The sequence below is a fragment of the Orycteropus afer genome, unplaced genomic scaffold (assembly GCF_000298275.1).
Source record: "Orycteropus afer afer isolate SDZICR_OR568_19922 unplaced genomic scaffold, OryAfe1.0 scaffold00237, whole genome shotgun sequence".
In the NCBI taxonomy this organism is placed as follows: Eukaryota; Metazoa; Chordata; class Mammalia; order Tubulidentata; family Orycteropodidae; genus Orycteropus; species Orycteropus afer.
In genome coordinates this window covers 498678-518097 of record NW_006921824.1, presented here as the reverse complement: position 1 = coordinate 518097, position 19420 = coordinate 498678, and the positions used below count along the sequence as shown (strand labels likewise).

The 19420-nt window shown below is 38.6% G+C and overlaps 1 protein-coding gene across 1 annotated transcript in view; it reads right to left on the bottom strand.

The window, feature by feature from the left end:
• PCNX4 (pecanex 4) overlaps positions 1 to 12882 on the bottom strand; it is a 35340-nt gene extending 22458 nt beyond the window's left edge. Inside the window, exons 1-5 of the mRNA XM_007949074.2 lie at positions 12185 to 12882; positions 4873 to 5052; positions 4265 to 4779; positions 3710 to 3810; positions 3462 to 3584 (exon numbers count right to left, since the gene is read on the bottom strand). Coding sequence (XP_007947265.2) covers positions 3462 to 3584; positions 3710 to 3810; positions 4265 to 4779; positions 4873 to 5052; positions 12185 to 12882 — 1617 coding nt within the window. The remainder of the gene's footprint in view (positions 1 to 3461; positions 3585 to 3709; positions 3811 to 4264; positions 4780 to 4872; positions 5053 to 12184) is intronic.
• Between the last annotated feature and the right edge of the window lie 6538 nt (positions 12883 to 19420).

The window sequence follows — 19420 nt, the reverse complement described above, 5'->3', positions numbered from 1 at the left end:
GAAATGCTCACGATCATTAGTTATTAGAGAGATGCAAATCAAAACAATGAGATACCATCTTGCTCCAGCACTAGTAGCAAAATTCAACAAGACAGAAAATAACAAATGCTGGCGAGGATGTGGAGAGATTGGGACTCTCCTACAGTGCTGGTGGGACTGTAAAATGGTACAACCACTGTGGAAAGCAGTATGGCGATTCCTTAAAAAGTTGGAATTAAACATACCATTTGACCCAGCCATTCCATTACTAGGTATATATCCTAAAGAAGTGAGAGCCATAACAAGAACAGACATGTGCACACGCATGTTCATCGCAGCACTATTTATAATAGCCAAAAGATGGAAACAACCTAGGTGTCCATCAACTGAGAATGGATAACCAAGCTTTGGTACATACACACAATGGAATACTATGCAACCATAAAGAATAACCTAGAATATGCAAAACACCACATGACACGGATGAACTTGGAGGACATTATGCTGAGTGAAATAAGTCAATCACAGCAGGACCAATATTGTATTAGTCCGTTATTGTAAAAGTCAAGGAAAGTTTATCTATGGAAGGAAATTTTCTTTGTTGGTTACCAGGGGTGGGACGGGAGGGGAGGGAACACTGTTAGATAGGTAGAGACAAGTGTTGATTTGGGTGAAGAGAAGGGCAATATACCAAATGCAAGTTATCAACATGGTAGCATCGAGGAAGAGGAAGACAGAGAGGTACATGGGAGGTGCAGACAACAAAGAGATGAATCCTTCTGCACATACAGTACTGTTATCAGTGAAGGCAAACATGGGTATACGGGTAGATAGATGGGTGGATAGGCTGAACTATTAGGTATGTCTATGAAGCAGGGAGTATACCCAAGACCATGTATAGGGTTGGCAGACAATGGTCCTATAAGTGTGTATGTATGATCTGAATTCCCAGGTGTATAGCTGAGCTGACAAGGGACAAGGTTGTAGTCACTTCTTGGTCACAGCCAGCTACCCAGAGGGACCAAATAGTTGAACCTGTGGGCTCGGGACCATAGTCACAGGGGACATCAAGCTCAAATGGCATAACATACTACACAAAACATTGTTCCACCTCCTACTTTGGTGAGTAGTGACTGGGATCTTAAAAGCTTGCAAGCAGCCATCTAGATGCAATGATGGGTCTCTCCTCACCCAGAGCAAAGAATAATAAAGAAAACGAAAGATTCATGGAAAGAATTAGTCCTAGCGACTGTACACCATGTGATCTGCAGCCTATACAACTATGTGACCAGAAGAACCAGATGGTGCCCAGCTACTCGTCAACCTCTTGGAGGGGGATCTATGTAGGAGATCCTGGATAGAGAGGGAGAATGATGTGGAACAAAACTCAAAATCATTTGGAAAAAACAAAAAGGGGACCAGGTTTGCTGGTCTGATAGAGCCTGGTAGAACCACTGAAACTATGGCCTCTAGCTGCCCTTCAGGTCTGGAATTGAACCCATACCTATGGCTTCCAGCCAAGCTAAAGACAGCCATATGATCTGAACTTTTACCTGAGGCATATATACTCCTTGGGAAGAACCATCATGGGAGAAAGAAGGGCTGTTTATGCACAGGGAGACAGCTCAGGGTTCAGCGGTGCATGGAGAGATGGACACAGGGAAGAGATGACTGTCAGGAGGAAGTGGGAGGGGAGCTGCTGTATTGTGATGAATTGTGATCAATGTCATGGGACAAAGTGTATGTGAACTGTTGTACTGAAAGTGAATTTGCTCTGTAAATTTTCACCCAAATCACAATTAAAAAAAAAAAGATTTCCATGGGGGGAAAAAATAAAAGTGAAAACCACTTAAACATCCAACTAATGAATGAACCAACCAAGTGTGGTATATCCATACCATGGCATGTTATTTGGTAATAAATAAAAATTAAGTATTGATACATGCTAAAACATGAACGAACCTGTAAAGAATTATGTAAGTGAAGAATCCAGGTGCAAAAGACCACATACATTATGATTCCACGCATGTGAAATGTCTAGACTAGGTAAATCCAGAGAGACAGAAGGTAGACTAGTGGTTGCTGTGACTATAGTGAGGTGTGGGTAGGATAGAGAGCAGGAGTGAGGAATGTAGTACAGTGAATTACTTAATACGGGCCTTTCAGTCATAGCCTTTGTAACTTTCACCAAATGACTAGGTGGGACTCTGCAAACGTGAGGGGCTTGTGGCCTATCAAGGGGACTGACTGGAAGTTGTTGTTGTTATGTGCCACTGAGTTGGACTGGACTCACAAGCGACCCCTCCTTGGGTTTCTGAGACAGTATCACCATGCAAGTAGATTGTCCAACCTTCCTTCAGAGGAGTGGCTGATGGGTTTGAACTGCCAGCCTTCTGGTTAGCACTCAAGTGCCTTAGGCACTATGCTATCAGAGCTCCTATCAAGGAGACTGACTGGCTAGCTAGCTAATAATATAAATAAAGTGCATGGCCTCATTGTCAGGGTGGGACTATGCAAATAAGGTGTATGAAACCCTAACATGGAGATAGGTCAGTTTTGAGATACCACTAGGCTTCATATAAGCTGTCCCAGAGGCAGAAAGGGGAGAATCTTATGACCATCAAGAAAGAAGAGCAAGAAGTAGAATGCATCCTTTGGACCTGAGATCTCTGTGCTGAACCTCCCTGACCCAGGAGACAGACAGCTGTGACACCAAAGACAGTGAGATACGATGGGAAACAGTGGCAGTAGAGGCAAGAGATGGCATGATAGAAAGCAGTGGGCTTTCCAGCCCATGGAGCAAGAAAGCTGAATGCCTTTAGGCAGGAGGCTTGCTGGTGAGTGGGGTGCCTCTAAGGCATTTATCAACAGAGGTAAAAGATCTTTGTAATACTTGTCTGAGCAGAACAGAGGTCAGGCCAGGCCATGAGTCCAAAGGCCAGAGAGATCTGCCTTTGGGAATGGCTGAGGGGAGGCTCTCCTGATCAAAGAACTGTATTCTGAGCATTCCTGATCCTGAATTGTAATTTGTTTCTTCCCTAATAAATCCCATGATGTGAATATTATCTGAGAGTTTTGTGTAGCCATTGCCACAGATTATCAAATGCAGCGGAGTAGTAAAGAGTGCTGTGGGCGGGATGGTTAGGGTCAGAATTGGTAAAAAGGTTGGAGGGTGGTTTGACCTCCACCTCATAGCAATCAGCCTTGGGCTGCTGATCTTGATCCCTCTATTTCTAATGAACCTGGAGGAGGTCAGATGATGCTATCACTGTGCCATTTTTATAGGGAATGACTATAACTGTATGTAAGATTTCTCTTTGGGGTGTTGAAAATGTTCTGAAATTAGATTGTGGTGATGATTTGCAAAACTATTAGTATATACCACTGAAATACACACTTTAAGTGGATTTTTATGGTGTAAGCAATATATATTTATTGGTATATCTCAATAAAACTGTTAGAAAAAAAAAAAAAAGATTTACCAGTAAGAGTCTAATTCCTGTATTCAGGCTTTTGTTCCACCATAAGTCTTTACTGAAGATTAGTGAGTGAATCACTGATACTGTCACTGTCTCTAATAAAGCATTTTCTGTATTCTGCCATACCTGCAGCACACAAATTATCCATTTTATTAGGTAGAATTTTATAATCTAAGCAAATTATTAACATAAACATAATCAAAATTAAACTTAGCAACTGGAAAATAGTATGAAGTGCACGTTAGGATTACCATTCTAAAAGCTCTTGTGAATCCGATGGAAACAGCCACAGAGTGGAGCCTTTGCAAGGAACTGTCCAATGAAAGAAATGCTATCATAGCAAAAGGTGACACTAAAACAAAAAGAGACAAATTAAGGCAAAGTAATCCCTTCTACTACATTCTATTTTGGCAAAAATAAGAATTTTTTACGAGCACACATAAACAATTAACTGAAAAATCTAATGAAGCAAAAACCCAAACATAAAAGAACAAATACTTGTACATAGTATAAACCAAAAGCCCAAACTCACTGCCACTGAGTCAATTCTCACTCACAGCAACCCTACATGACAGCAGAACTGTCCCATAGGGTTTGTGAAGGCTGTCAGTCTTTACGGAAGCAGACTGCCACATCTTTCTCCCACGGAGCAGATGGTTGGTTCAAACCACCAACCCTTCAGTTAGCAGTTGAGTGCTTAACAACTGTGCCACCAGGCTCCTTACACATAAATATGGGAATTCTGGACATTTTTGTATACTTCTGAAATACAGTCTGTAACATAAATTCAGATTTTATCTTCCTACCTAGAGTCAGCAAAATTCTTCTGACAACACCAATCTTCATGAGCCTTGTTTGCTTCTCTAAGAATACAGTCACAGTTTGCACATCCCTTGGATAGAAAGGGTTTCGGAAAATCCCAAAGATATAGACACTTTGAATTTCTCTAAGTATCCACAATATTATAACTAGTATCATCAAAATATAGCCAACAATAGCCTGAGGATTCCTTTTGGAAATCTGTGAGAAATCAGCAAAGTGATGTAGCAAACTAGTTTCTAAGAGAGCTAAGACTAACACAGTGAAGTAGAAAACACATTCCTTCCACGTGAACTGTGTTTCTTGACCAGTGGGTAAAGCCTCAGATTTGGTTCTAACTTTGTGTCTGATCACACTTTGTTTGAAGACAAAACCCATCTCACTTAAGTTAAGACTCAGTAAAAACCCAAGTCCAGTCATGAAAAGAACCACACCAAGAGTGCTGGGAATGAAATACGACGTTACAGCTGCTCCAGCAGAGATGATGAACATTGCTAATAACCTGCAGAAGAAAAAGGAGAAAAAAAGATTTGCTTGAAAAAAAAATGTTCTTTAAAAGTAAGTTACACATAACTTCAGTACTGTAAAAAGTTACCGTTGGTGGCTTGACATGGGTGAGCCTCCAAGGCCAAACTCTAAAACCTGCTCCATTGCCCAAAAGAGAAGTGCATCAGGCGGAGGCAGAGTCCCCAGTGCCCAGAGAAAAGGTAAGAATATAAATAAGATGTGTAAAATCTGATTCATTTGTTCTAGAGCTGGCATATTTAACATAAACCTGTAAGAAAAACAAAACATTTAAATCATATATAATACTTTATAGAAGAGAATATCTTTAGGAAAAGCAAAATAACACAGAATAACCCACACCCTCCCACTTCCAACTGTACCTATTCCATTACAAAAGAACTACTTATGGAAAGTTCCCAATTCCAACTTACAAAAAAAATTAACACATAAAAACTGTGATCCTTGTCCTTCCTCTCTACCAGTAACTATCCCAATTCAATTGTGTAAAAGCTTGGCATTTAGAGAATATGTAGGTTCAAATGTGGACAGAAGGAAGATATAATTAAAAGCCACCACTGAATAGTAGCTAAGTGGAATGTAGGGTCTTATGAAACTGAACATTAGCCTATAGCAAAAATATCCCTCCCCTCAATGTTTAATTTGTTTGGCTGTAATTTTTCCAATGATTCTTTATAGAGTTTAAAAATTTTAAACTTAAAATTACAAACAACTCTAAGAAAGCTAAAGCCTTACTGACATTCTTTCACACATCAGTAGCTAGAAAAGGGAGAGTGTTTCTCTTCCTCCTATTTTGTCCTGTATGGCCCTGTTCTCAAGCCCCAAGATTTAAAGTCCTTATCATTAACATCAGAAGTGAGCAACTTTAGGTTTGAATGTCTCCTTGAATTAACTTGGCAACTTAATCTGCAAGTATGGCATGGTTTCTCTCTTATGTAGATAGTGGTATGAATTTGAGAAATTGAGAACAATTACTTACACAATACATGCTCATAATTTAGTGACTGCCTCTATTCTAAAACTGGTACTTAGTACTGCACTTACCATTTAAGTACAATGTCATTAAACTGCTTCAAATAATCTAATAAAAAACTTTTCAAGGCAAATAAGGTTAAATATAATCAATATGATGTTAATATTTTAGAGTAAGTCAAATCAAATACCTTATCTGGAGATCAAAAAGGTTTGAAAGCGCTTAAGAAGTTCCAAAGAGAACTTTCAAAAGAGAAAACTAAATCTTTAAACTTATAATGTAATTGTACTTGAATACCTGAGCTCCTGGAATCAAAGTCAAGGAGAAAGACAACTTCTGCAACAATTATCCACTTACGTGTATGCTGACAGCCCAGAAGAAAACGTACAGTAACTAGGGATAGAATAATGGCATAATGTGTTTGCTCACACAGACACCAGGACCATGCCAGCTAATGCACGTGGCATCATAATGTATGTCCTTCAAATTTTACAAGCAGAGAATTAATGAAGACAAGGTTAACAATGTGATGTAGAATTAGCTGACAATACTTTCTATACTATAGCATTAAAATAAAATTCATTTAATTCTAAAAAGAAAACACTCAAGCAACAAAAAGAAAATCAAACCACACACACATAACAAGCACAGGAAGGTCAAGGAAAAAATGATTTGAACAAATATTTTTTTAAGGCAATACTTCTATTGCTAGAACACTCAAGAATAGTCTGCAAAAATAACATACCTCCATATCCATGTGTTGTGCATCCCACTGACTGAAAACATTCAGGGGTGAGGGTGGGGTGGGCAACAATTAAGTGGTCAAAACAATCCCTCAAAGGCTAAGAGGGAGTGTAAAGTGCTATTTATATGGTATAAGTATTATAAGTAATCTAGACAGGATTTAAAGTATACGGGAGAAGGTGTATAGGTTAAATGCAAATACTACACTGTTTTATACAAGGGATTTGAGGATCTGTGGATTCTGATATCCAAGGGGTCCACTGAGGGACTGTACTTAAGGATTTTACCTAGATCCTTCTTTTTGTTTCTGAAGTGAACAATAAGCAATGGCCCAGAGAAATATTTATACATAAGGATATTATAAAGAAAGCACAATGTAACTGAAGTAATCACAAACACTGTGATTATTCTTCAGTGGGATAAGACTCAGTCTTCAACAGATGACTGTGGCTAGTTCTTTTGCATGGAAAAATATTTTAATTCTTTTGCTTCTGATAATGTAACAAGGAATTTCTAGGGTAAAAAAATCTCAGCCTTCAAGGGAAAAAAAAAATTTACTTAGAACCCAACAACTATAAAAATGTTTCAAATTCTGTACACTAAAGATCCACATGACAAGAAAAAAGACGGTCTTTATAGTTGCTAAAATGATGTGAATGTACATCATTCATTCAAACAATTCCTGATACTCTGTACACTTAAGCATGGTAGATTTAAAGCTCGTCTTTGATAAAATAAAAATGTGTAGGAAAAAGCTGTTTACAATTATTAATACAACGGTACATGGTAAAGAATGGTGAAAAAGAAAAAAGATACTACTCTGTGGGGCTTCTATTTCATTTTGTTTCTCTGAAACAAAACTATTATGGATTGAATTATATCCTCCAAAAATATGTGTTATATGGGAGGGGAGCTGTTGCATTGTGGCAAACTGTGGTCAATGTCATGAGACAAAGTGTATGTGAACTGCTGTATGGAAAGTTTATTTGCTCTGTAAATCTTCACCCAAATCACAATAAATTTAAAAAAAAAAAAATGTTATAAATCTATGCCTCTATGCCTGTGGTTATAATCCCATTAGGAAATGGGCTTTGTTATGTTAAGACAGGATTAGTAGAACATGTCTTAAATCAATCTCTTTTGAGATATAAGAGAGATTAAACAAGCAAGAAAGAGGAGAGATGGGGGAAGAGAAATGCCAAGCCACATGAAGACTGCCAGGAAGAGCAGCTCAGAAGACAAAAGGACCTTCCTCCAGAGAGAGACAGAGTCTTCCCCTGGAGCCAGAACGCTGAATTTGTACTTCCAGCCTCCTGCTGCCTTTGTTGTTAGGTGTCAAGTCAGCTCAGACTCAAAGCAACCCCACTTACAACAGAATGGAACACTCTCTGATCCTGCCTGCTGAACTGTGAGATTATTTCTGTGTGTTAAAGCCATCCATTGTGGTATTTCTATTATAGTAGCACTAGATATCAAGGCAGAATTTGGTACCAGAAGAGTGGGGTACTGCTCTAATAGATAAAATATGGAATTGGGTAGAGACTAGAAAGAGTTTTAAGATGCCTAATAGTAAAAGTCTCAATTGCTCTGAAGAGACTGTTGTTAGAATTATGGATGACAAAGTCAATTCTGGTAAAGGTTTAGAAGGAAGTGAGGTGGGCTGTGGCAGTTAAGGTTATATGTCAACTTGGCTGGGCATGGTTTGGAATGGGTAGGTACCTGGATGTAGCTCTCCATGATGAGAATGGTAATCAACTTTATGGTGGAATCTACTAGAAAGGCTGAGTAGCTGCCTGAGGGATGTGGTCTGCTTCCAGTATATAAGGAGAAGCATTGAGAAAGGTCTCCAAGCTTTTGGCATGCCTGAATCCTGCACGCAGTCGTTCAAGTTGTCATTCAGCAGCCTGCCATGTTGTCTGCCAATCTTGGGACTATCAGTGGAGTTGAATTAGTAGCCTGCTGTGTGGTTTGACAATTTTGGGACTGTGCCATTTTACTTGTCGACCTTGGGTTTGTTAGCCTCTGCAGCCAGCAGCTGCCTGAGTGAAGAGAAGCCTCCAGCTTCAGTGGGCCAGGAGCAAGAGGCAGAGCTGAAGCCCAAGGTCAAGGGGCTTTCACCAAGCCCCTACAGCTGGCACTTTGAATTCACCCTTCTAGCCTCCTGAACTGTAGGATAATAAATCCGTTTGTTAAAGCCACCCATTTGTGGTATTTTCTGTTAGAGCAACATGAAGTAACCAAAACACGGGCTACAGAGAAAATCTCTATCGTGTTAGAGAATACATATGGCACCAGCAATAGAATGTTGCTAGAAATGCAGACATTAAATGTGCTTCTTGTTATGCTTTAAAAGGAAATTATGAACATGTGACTGGACAATGGAGGAAGAGTGATGCTTTTTATGTAATGGCAAAGAACTTGGTTGAATTACTTTCAAATGTTTGGTAGAAGGCAGAACTTTTAAGTGATGAACTTAGGTATCTGGCTGAGATTTCTAAGCAAGATCTTAAAGGGGCTGCATGGTTTCTCCTCGTCACTTACAGCAAAATGTGAGAAGAAGGATATGGACTTAAAAATGAACTATGCAAAATGAAAACAAAACATAAAAGATTTGGAAAATTCTTGTGGTACAAACTAAGGTCATGTGTCCCAAAATTTTCATCAAGGATCTGGCTTCACAATCTTAGTGAAAGAGATTAAGCCTCTGATAGATGGATCTAAGCAACTACCACAGCAGAGAACCCATCATGTAAGACTGAAGGGGACAGAGAAAGAAAGAAAGATTGCTGTCTGCTTCTTTGAATTCTATTGGCAAGACATAGGCCAAAGGAGCTACCTCTGCTGTCCTCTAAGAAAAGGAAAGGATCATCCCTGGAGCAGCTCAGAGATAAGCAGAACTGTTTGAAATAGCAAGGGAAGCAAAGCTGCATTGATTTCAAAGGGTAGAGTCACAGCTGCCCAGATTTAAAAGTCCAATAGATCTTTACCAGCTCTAGAATACAGGGCTGCCATTCATGTGTGCCAGGGGGATGGGGCCCAAAGTTGAGGGGGGTGGGATCACCACTCAGATGGACTAGGAGAAAGCAGCCGCCAAAGCCAAGGGAGCTGAGTTGCCACCCCACTGGGCTTGGAAGGCAAAGTTGAATCCCAGAGTCAAGGGGCCTCACACAGAATTCAGAGGGCATGGCCAACACCCAAAGTTTGGAGGCAGGTGCCTTGACCAGAGCGTCCCAAAAAGAGTCTTATTTTCAATCTTTTGGAGCTAATGTAAATTGTTCTGCTGGGTCTCAGACTTACTTGGTACCTGTTACTCCTTCTTTCCCTCCAATTTCTCCCATTTATAATGGAAAAATACACCTTGTGCTTATCCCACCATTGTAGCTCAGAAGCAGGTAACTTGTATTCCAGATATCACAGGTTCACAGATGAAGAGAATGGACTACACCTAAAGTCACACTCATATTTTATTTAGATGATTCAGAATCTGAGATTTTGGACTCAGAGCAAATTTAAGACTTTTAGAATGATGTGATGGGGTGAATGCGTTTTGCATGTAGCAAGAACATGAAGTTTTGGGGACCAAAGGACAGAATGTTATGGATTAAATTGTGTCCCAAAAATATGTGTTGTAAATCCTAACTTCTATGTCTGTTGTTATAAATCCCATTTGTGATGTTATTGGACAGATTAGTGTGTATCTTAAATCAATCTCTTCTGAGATGTAAAAGACTGCAAACAAAAAGCAGCCGAGATGGGGAGAGATTCAAGGCCACATGAAGATCGCCCAGGAACAGAAACGCAGAAGAGACAGGACTTTCTTCTAGAGCTGACAAGAGACAGAAAGCCTTTCTCTAGAGCTTGCACCCTGAACTCGGACTTTTAGTCTCCTAAACTGTGAGAAAATAAATTAGTCTGTTAATGTCACTCATTTGTGGTATTTCTGTTATAGCAGCACTAAAGAACAAAAACAAAAACTAAGGCAGGGTTTGATATATCTGACAACTGCCCAAATCCAAAAACGATATACATTTGGAAAATGCACACCTTTCATAAATCATTTAGTTTATAAATCATAAACCTACTGTATAAAGATCACTTTGATTCTTTAGTATACTGTTAACTACAAGCCAATGTTTTCTGTCAGTGGAGTAGGACGTAAATCTTCTGCACAAATATGTCATTTTTTCCTTTACAGACTGGGGAGCTGCCCTTTGTTTTTTCTTTTAGTTACAGTTGAAAATGGTATTTTTATAATTATCACTTTAAACATTAAAACTGTATATTAAATTAAACAAGTTGTTGTTGTTGTTACATGCCGTCAAGTCAGCCCTGACTTATAGTGACCCTTCCCTGGGTTTCCAAGGCAGTATCACTACGGAAGTAGATTGCCCAACCTTCTTTCCAAGGAGTGGCCGGTGGGTTTGAACCGCCAGCCTTCTGGTTAGCAATCAAGTGCCTTAGGCACTATGCTACCAGAGCTCCTAATTCAACAAGAGCCTAATAAAAATCATTTTGATAGTCTCTGATTTAGAAATGAGGAAAGCAGAAAGCCAAGGCAACCAAATTATAAGCTAAAATTTTTTTTAAACATTAAAGAACCCAGAGTCGTCATTCTACATGTAAACATGTATTGTACCAAATATAGAGATTCTGATTTCAGAAATGGCACAGTGAGATGGTAACTCAAGAATATGTATTCTGAAAATAATCTTATAAACTTAAGTCTTATAAAAGTCATGTATACATCTACATTTAAATTAAAATTTACAGCTGAATTTTCAAAATCAATCACTTGATTTATCTTAGTAAATGGCAGTGGTACTAAGAAACCAATTATAAATCAATTTCCTATAAATTAATTCTCCCATTATACATTAGATTAGATGAAAAATTACGTAAGTATTATAGTGTCCTCTGGTCCGTATGTAACACAATTATAATAGATTAAGAGTCAAAGAAAAGCAAACAGATAACCAAGAGTAGGTCAGCTTCAGAATGTGAACTGGCTAAATATTTTTAAATGCCTATACAGTTCTACCTGGACACTAACCTGGGAAAGAGAAAGCTGCAATCTATAGAAACAGAGAAAGAAAAGAGTCAGATTTAGAAAAGGCAAGCAAGAAAAGGTTATCAAATAATTTTACAATTTCGTTCGTTAAAAAATGCTGTTTTCTAGGTTTCTTCTATAATGAATTGATTAAATATCACTATTCCTTCTTATATTGTTTGCTATAATAGTGAAATTAGAAATGTTACTCTAGTCATCTAAATTCACTTGATCTTTATATAATTACATACAAAATTTAAAAAAATTCATTTCCTCCAATAGGAAAGTCACATGTCTTTTCTGATTTCAGCCAACCTCTCATATAGATTCAAAACTACTTATTTAAAGTGAAACAAAGGACTGAAAAAAATACACTTACTTATCATAACAAGGATTTAAAAGAAACTCTTCAATGAGTTTTAATCACTGCTTTATGAAACACTGTATGAGATTAATCCTAAAAGATTTATCATGAAAATAACCTATCATCCAATAGTTCAGTCTTGGTGATTTTTAATCGACAGATTTTTTTTTTTTTTTTTTAAATACCAAAGAGAGTTTTCTTACCATGTATACTTAAAAATAAATCAAATTATAAAGTATTTGATAGCTTTTTACCTGTGTGCAAGATCCACAGAAACAAAGAAGAAAATATAAAGAGGTCTCATAAGAGGAGTGATTTCATAAATATCCTGGGTTTGGAAAGTTGCAGTCTCCGTAGCTGTGTTAACAATTAATGAATATTCTCCTATACATAATGTCAACCAGCCAAAGACAAACAGGACAGCAGTGCCTCCCATACTGCCATACAGCAAGGTTATTCTGTTGGGGAGCAGATACCATGTTCCAAGACCACACACTACCCCAGCAAGAACAGAATGAAAAACTGTATTGGCTATGTACTTCTTGCCAGGAATCAGAAATTTGATAGTTTCAGCACTAGCACAACTTGTAAATTCATGCTCATCTTCCTCTGCTAAAATGTCTGTAGTTAGCATTCTTTCTACTACCACGAATTTGTTTCTGGCATATAAACTTGTGAACTGGATGACCAATGCAGTGAAAAGCATTAGTCCACCTGAAAGCGCAGCGGTGTGATAGTCTTCCAGGATGCCTAACTGGTACAAAAGTGTTCCTATTCCACCCCAAAGCCATGGCATTAGAAAAAGGATAATCTGATTAACATATATGTAAGGAGGAGCACAAAAGCCTAATTTGAGTCGAGGGCCTCCAAGCACAGTCTGTGGAAAGCGCTTCAGAAAGAAGTCCTGTTTGTAATCATTCAGCAGAGGAACATTTGGACTCATTCTTCTCATTTAGGGTGATTCTGAAAGTTACATCCTTTTCTGTAGCACAGCAGTCTCTAAGAAAAAGAAAAAAGTCACTAATTGAAAATATCATCCTTAAAAGATGAAGGAAAAATCCCATTTTTATTTTTCTCCTCAACTAGACTGTTAGTTCAAGGGCAGGATCTATAACTTCACTTCTCTTGGTTCCTCCCCCATGACTGACACATACTTAGTACCAAACAAAAGCTTGCTCTACTGTGTTTTATTTCTTAAAAAAAAAAATTACACTTAATATAAATTTATGTAGAACTTAGTATCAAGAATGAGATCTTAAGTTAACTCACATTTTTAAATGTCAAAGGAAATTTTAAAAGCCAGTGAGTGTTCAAATTTGCCGGTGGTTTAGCTGGTCATTTCCTAGCATGTTTTTATTTTTAAAAAGGCTTTTCCTTTATTAGGAGCTCTGGTGGTATTGTGGGGAGCTCTGGTGGTGCAGTGCCTAAAGCATCTGACTGCTAACCAGAAGGCTGGCAGTTCAAACCCACCAGGAAGGCTGGGCAATCTACTTTCGTAGAGATACTGCCTAGGAAACTCAAGGAGGGGTCGCTATGAATCGAATTGACTCAATGGCAGTTGAGTCTGGTTTTATTTACTTTTTATTTTTGGTAGTATAGGGGGTAAGGCATTTGGTGTTTGGTTGTTCATCAGTAGGCCTGTGGTTCAAACCCACCAGCTGCTCTGAAGCAGAAGATGAGGCAATCTACTTCCGTAAAAATTTATAGCCTTGGAAACCTGATAGGGGTTGTGATGAATTGAAATCGACCTGATGGCAGTGGGTTTTTTTTCTTTTCCCTAGTGGTGTAGTGGTTAAAGCATTCAGCTGCTAACCAAAAGTCAGCAGTTCAAAACAGTTCGACAGTTCAAACCCACCAGCTGCTCCATAGGAGAAAGATGAGGCAGTCTGCTTCTGTAACGATTAAGAGCCTTGGAAACCCTATGGGGGCAGTTCTACTGTGTCACTATGAGTCGAAAATCAAGTTGATGGCAATTGTTTTTTTTGTTTGTTTCCTTTATTACAGGAGTAAGCAAACCTTTTCCGTAAATGGCCAGAGAGTAAATATTTTTGGTTTTGTGGACCATATGGTCTCTGTTGCAAAGACTCAACTCTGTTGTTGTAGTACAAAAGCAGCCATAGATATAAATGAATGAGTGTGGCGATGTTCCAGTAAATCTTTACAGTCATTCATCAAAAGAGGTGGTGGGCCAGATTTAGCACACAGGCCATAGTTTGCCAACTCCTGCTCAATAAAATGAATATTCTCCAACAAGGGAAAAGCATGGAATAGGAGCATTAAGTATTATTTGTATCACTTAATGATAACAGTAAATTCAGGATTTTTTTTTTTTAAATTAAAGTTAAATCCTGTTAAAAAAATAACATTTGAATAAAAAATCTATACATCTACTGGCAGCTCGACATGAAGTGGAAAGATCAGTGACCTGGAAAGCAAAAGACCTTAGGTAGCAGAGCAGATGCTTATCACTGGCCACATTGCCATGCGCCAGTCACTAACAAGTCTTTTTTCCGTCTTTCTGCAGACTCTACCAGAACTGAGAGAGCATTAATCAATAATGGATTTGTACCAGAACTGAGAGAGCATTAATCAATAATGGATTTGTACATGCTTTAGTCTACATTATTTTCATTTAAGGGCCACAAAAATCAAAGTTTCAAAATAACATGACTTCTTTTCTCCTCAACTTTACCTGCCCTTGGGATATAGTCAGCAAATTACTCTGAAAAAGTTTCCTAACATAAGATCAGCTAGCAAAATACTACCTCAGTGGATCATATGTTGGGCTAAAAAAGAACATTAAAGTTCATCTTAAAATAGCCTTTCCTCCAGTCAGTTTAAAATGTTCTTCTTGCCAGTCAGTTTTACCAACCCATTTCAGCCCTACATAGAACTCCTGGACATGATGAAAGGTTTTCGGAGTCACCTTTAAGAACCTTAGTGTACCTCTTGTTCTACTGTTAGTTCTTAAACAGCAGACACCTATTTTCCAGCCACTGGTCTTAGTTCTGCACAGAACAAGTTACAGCTTTGACTCATGACAGCCCTGCAAGCACTCACAAAGTAACAGAACCACAAAATGGAACTTTACGGGCCTTATGTTCAATCTCAGGGAATGAAGACTGCCTCCCTGCCCTCAGTATGAATTATCTCCTGTACTGATGTTAGGATGAGGATACTGTATTCTGACATGACTGTCCTGTAGAAGCTATGGGTTAAGTAAGGTCACACACTTGTGTGTGTATGTGTGTGTGTTAAACATTTCTAATTCCAATTGTCTATATTATAAGTCATCAGATGTATAGGTGGACAGATAGGTGGTTGGGCTTAACTATTAGGTATATCTATGCAGGGGGTAGTGTGCCCATGACCATGTACAGGGCTGGCAGACAATGTTTCTACAAGTGTATTTGTATGTTCTGTAAGAATTCCTAGGTACATACTAGAACTGACAACGGACAAGGTTGTAGTCACTTCTTGGCCACAGTCAGCTACCCAGAGGGAGCGAATAGTTGGACCTGTGGGCTCAGAACCATAGTTGCAGGGGACATCAAGCTCAATTGGCATAACATACTACACAAAAACACTGCTCCACATCCTACTTTGGTGAGTAGCAACTGGGATTTTAAAAGCTTGCAAGTGGCCATCTATATGCAACGATGGGTCCCTCCTCATCCACAGCAAAGAATGAAGAAAACCAAAAACATGTGGAAACAATTAGTCCAAGCAACTGGTACATCATGCGATCCTCAGCCTATATGACTATGAGACCAGAAGAACTAAATGGTGTCCAGCTAGCACTGTCAACCACTCAGAGGGGGATTTATGTAGGAGGTCCTGGAGAGAGTAGAAGAACAACATGGAGCAAAACTCAAAATCATTTGGGGAAAAATAAAAGGACCAGGCTTGCTAGTCTGACAGAGCCTGGTGGAACCCCTGTAACTATGGACCCTAGCTGCCCTAAGGTCTGGAATTAAACTCACTCCTGTGGCTTCCAGACAAACAAACGACAGAGATACGAGCTGAACATCTACATTAGGTAGATACACTCCTTGGAGAGATCAATCATGGAAGAATAGAAGGGCTGTGTATGCACAGGAAGACAGCTCGTGGGGGCAGGAGTGCATGGGAGGGAAGGACACAGGGAAGAGGTAACCATGGGGAGGAAATGGGAGGGGAGCTGTTGCACTGTGGGAAATTACAGTCAATGTCATGAGACAAAGTATATGTGAGTTGCTATATGGAAAATGAATTTGTTCTGTAAACTTTCACCCAAATCAAAGTAAAAATTTTAAAAATAAAAATAATAAACTGTAAAAAAAAAAAAGTCATCAGACAGGAAAATGAACTTGAATGGCCGGCCTGGGCTCTGAAAAGTGTGGATGTGCCTGAAATTTCCCCACGGAGACAGCTGAAGCTGGTCCCTCCTGTTCCACTAAGTCAAGCTGGGGACAAGGTGGGGCAGCTCACTTGTGAAAAGAGCTTAAACTGAAGATACTTTATAAACCAGAATACATAGCTCTAATCTTACTATCCATACCCATTTCCCTTCTAGTCCTTCTGAGTCTTTTGTAAAGTTCAGTTCAAATAGTCTCATACATCTTATAATCATATTTCAAAACAATGGAATATTCTAAAGATCTATATAAATGATGTAGAAACTGAAAGAAATGCATAGTACAACAAAAAGTAAAAGAAACAAGTTGCTGATTTCATTTTTTTTACACATACCTGTGTGTATATATACTTAGATATAATTTGTATATACATGAAGTTTCAGAAGGGATACTCACTAAGTCATGTGTATGTGCATGTGTGTGTTTTCTTTTCAAATTACCAGATCGATCTCCAGAACTCTCAGCTCCACAGCCCTGCAACACACCCTGCACATTCCTCATGCCCTCTCCTATGCCTAGGATGCTCTTTCTTCCTTCCCTGACTTGTAATCTTAGCCAACTTTCAACACTTGGTATAATCCTGTCTGAGATTTTTGGAGAGCACTTTGTTCCTTCTCTCTGTATACCAAAAGCACTCTTGTTCATGCTACTCATCTTGTAACATGTATTAACACAGGACATTTCTTGTAGTGATTTTCAGTAGTATCTACTTCTTGATGCATTATCTTTTCATGTGTATTTCTTTTCTCTAATTAAAGTTATCTGTGGATAGGAGCCAAATTTTGAGATTCTTCTGATATCCCACAATTCTTTATAAAATACCTTGCATGGAGAAGAATATAACACATTAATAAGCTTAGATACGATGATTAAAGGTGGAAAACAAGAGAGAATGCTGTTTTAAAGAGAAGTTGAGAGTATTTGCCATTTTGAAAACTTTTTCCTGCGTCCTCTGCCCCAGCAAAAACAATAAACCCATAAACTCCTTATTCCCAGTTTAGAACATTTTGGAAAACATCTTCTTTTATTTTCATTATGATTTGGAATAAAAGTACCATCCAGTGATGGTGCTATTGGCTCAAGTTAAGATTCTGCCTACAACAGTATATATCCCCCCAAAGCAACATGGGGAACAGGATAGGCCAGCAGGAGAAATATGGCTGGGTTTTTCCTGTGGAGAAGGAATAAGCTAGAGAATTTTAAGACATCAGATGCCCGATTTTAATTTGTTCCATGTCTTTTGCGATGCTTTAATCTCCTCCCCAGGACAGAAGGCACCAGTTCACACCCAGAGAAAAGGGCAGAGATAGAACAGCAAGCACAAGGCAAATGAGGGAAGAACATAATCAGGAATTTAGTGAGAGCAGAGCAAGGAGTGCCAAGAGAACAAATGTTCCCTTAAGAAGCCTCAGAAATATGGGGACTGACAATGGGATGGTGATGTAAATTATTATCATGGGATATTAAAAGAAAGGTTAAAGGGCACAGGTTCATCTGTGCCACAGAACATTTCTGGAAAAGGGGCCTATCGTTAAAGAAGTTTGAGAAACTGCACTGAACAACCATCTTGAACAATCACAATGCATATTAGCCTACTTAAGGTTTTGTGAATCTCTGAAGTTATAAGCACCACCACAAATCTGCTTAAAATGTATCATTTGAGCTTCCCAAACTTATTTGGAAACTACTTTGAGAAATACTGGCCTGTCTTTCAATTAGGATCTAGAAGATTTAGCTGAGGCAAAGAAAACTCAAAGGGTACACCAATCAATGAAAGAACGCCATGAAGCAAGGTACACAAGAGAAAAACGACAATGAAAATTTGATAGTTACCAAATTCATCAGATTGGTGAAAAGACTGATTTAAAGTATGGGTATTTTATTTCTAATATCTTAAAGGTAAAAGAGGATCCATGATGAATACTGGCAATTCTGGTACCAGCTGACTTTCAATGCTAAATGTACATCCTTGAATATTTAATAAATGCTTTCTTAGTAGGAAACAACCATTACACTTACATAGAGAGAGATCTAAACTTGCATGGAAAATAAATTAAACCAACTGAAAATTACTCCCTGAGTGTTTGGTATGCCCTTCTGGAAGCCTGTTCACTTTATGATGGGCTGATGCATTTATGTATGTCTGCTATGTCCAATATACTAAAATGAAAAACAGTTCAAGGTTTAGGGGGGAAAGAAAGGCTGTGCAAAGAGTTTAAAGGATAAAAATGGCATCACAACACTGATTTAAGCCATTTGCTTTCTTCATATGCTACTCTGAAAGTGAACCAACAAAATATCCGTAAAATTGTTGTTTTACTTAAAATTTGAGTCACATTTCTTTTTTATTATCCAGAAAGGTAGGAAACTGCAATCAATTTGGCAATCTTCTGGAAAGGAATTCTTAGCTATTAAAACTCTATCTCAGCAATCATAGATGACCAACCCACACACCCACGGCCATGGAGTCGATTGTGACTTATAGCGACCCTTTAGGACAAAGTAGAACTGCTCTTTAGTCACACATGACATGAGAATGAAAAATCCCTTAAAACAAAAAAAAAATTTTGAAGTACCAGCTATTTTTTTTTTGATTACCTTAAACTCTGCAAAAGGAGCTCTGGTAGCATAGCAGTAAGCTCTCAGCTGCTAACTGAAAGGCTGGTGGTTTGAATGCACCCAGCAGGTTCCATGGGAGAAAGACCTGGTGATCTGCTCCTGTAAAGATAACCACCAAGAAAACCTTACGGGGCAGTTCACTCTGTCACATGAGGTCACTATGAGCTGAATCAAGTGGATGGTATCTAACAAATTTCAGCAAAAATTATTAATGGAAACAGAAGTTTTACCAATTATCTGAGTTTAATTTAGCAAAAGTTACTTTAACCTATTATTTTTTTTGGTTAATTTAATTCATTAAATCAACAAAGATTTACTGAGCACTATCTGCCCTCACACACTGTATAACTGTATTTCTATTGTAATTTTAGGCAATTTATTGTCTCCTAATGTATCTGTAGGAGCTCTGGTAGCATAGTGGCTAAGGCACTTAACTGCTAACCAGAAGGCTGGCGGTTCAAACCCACCAGCCAC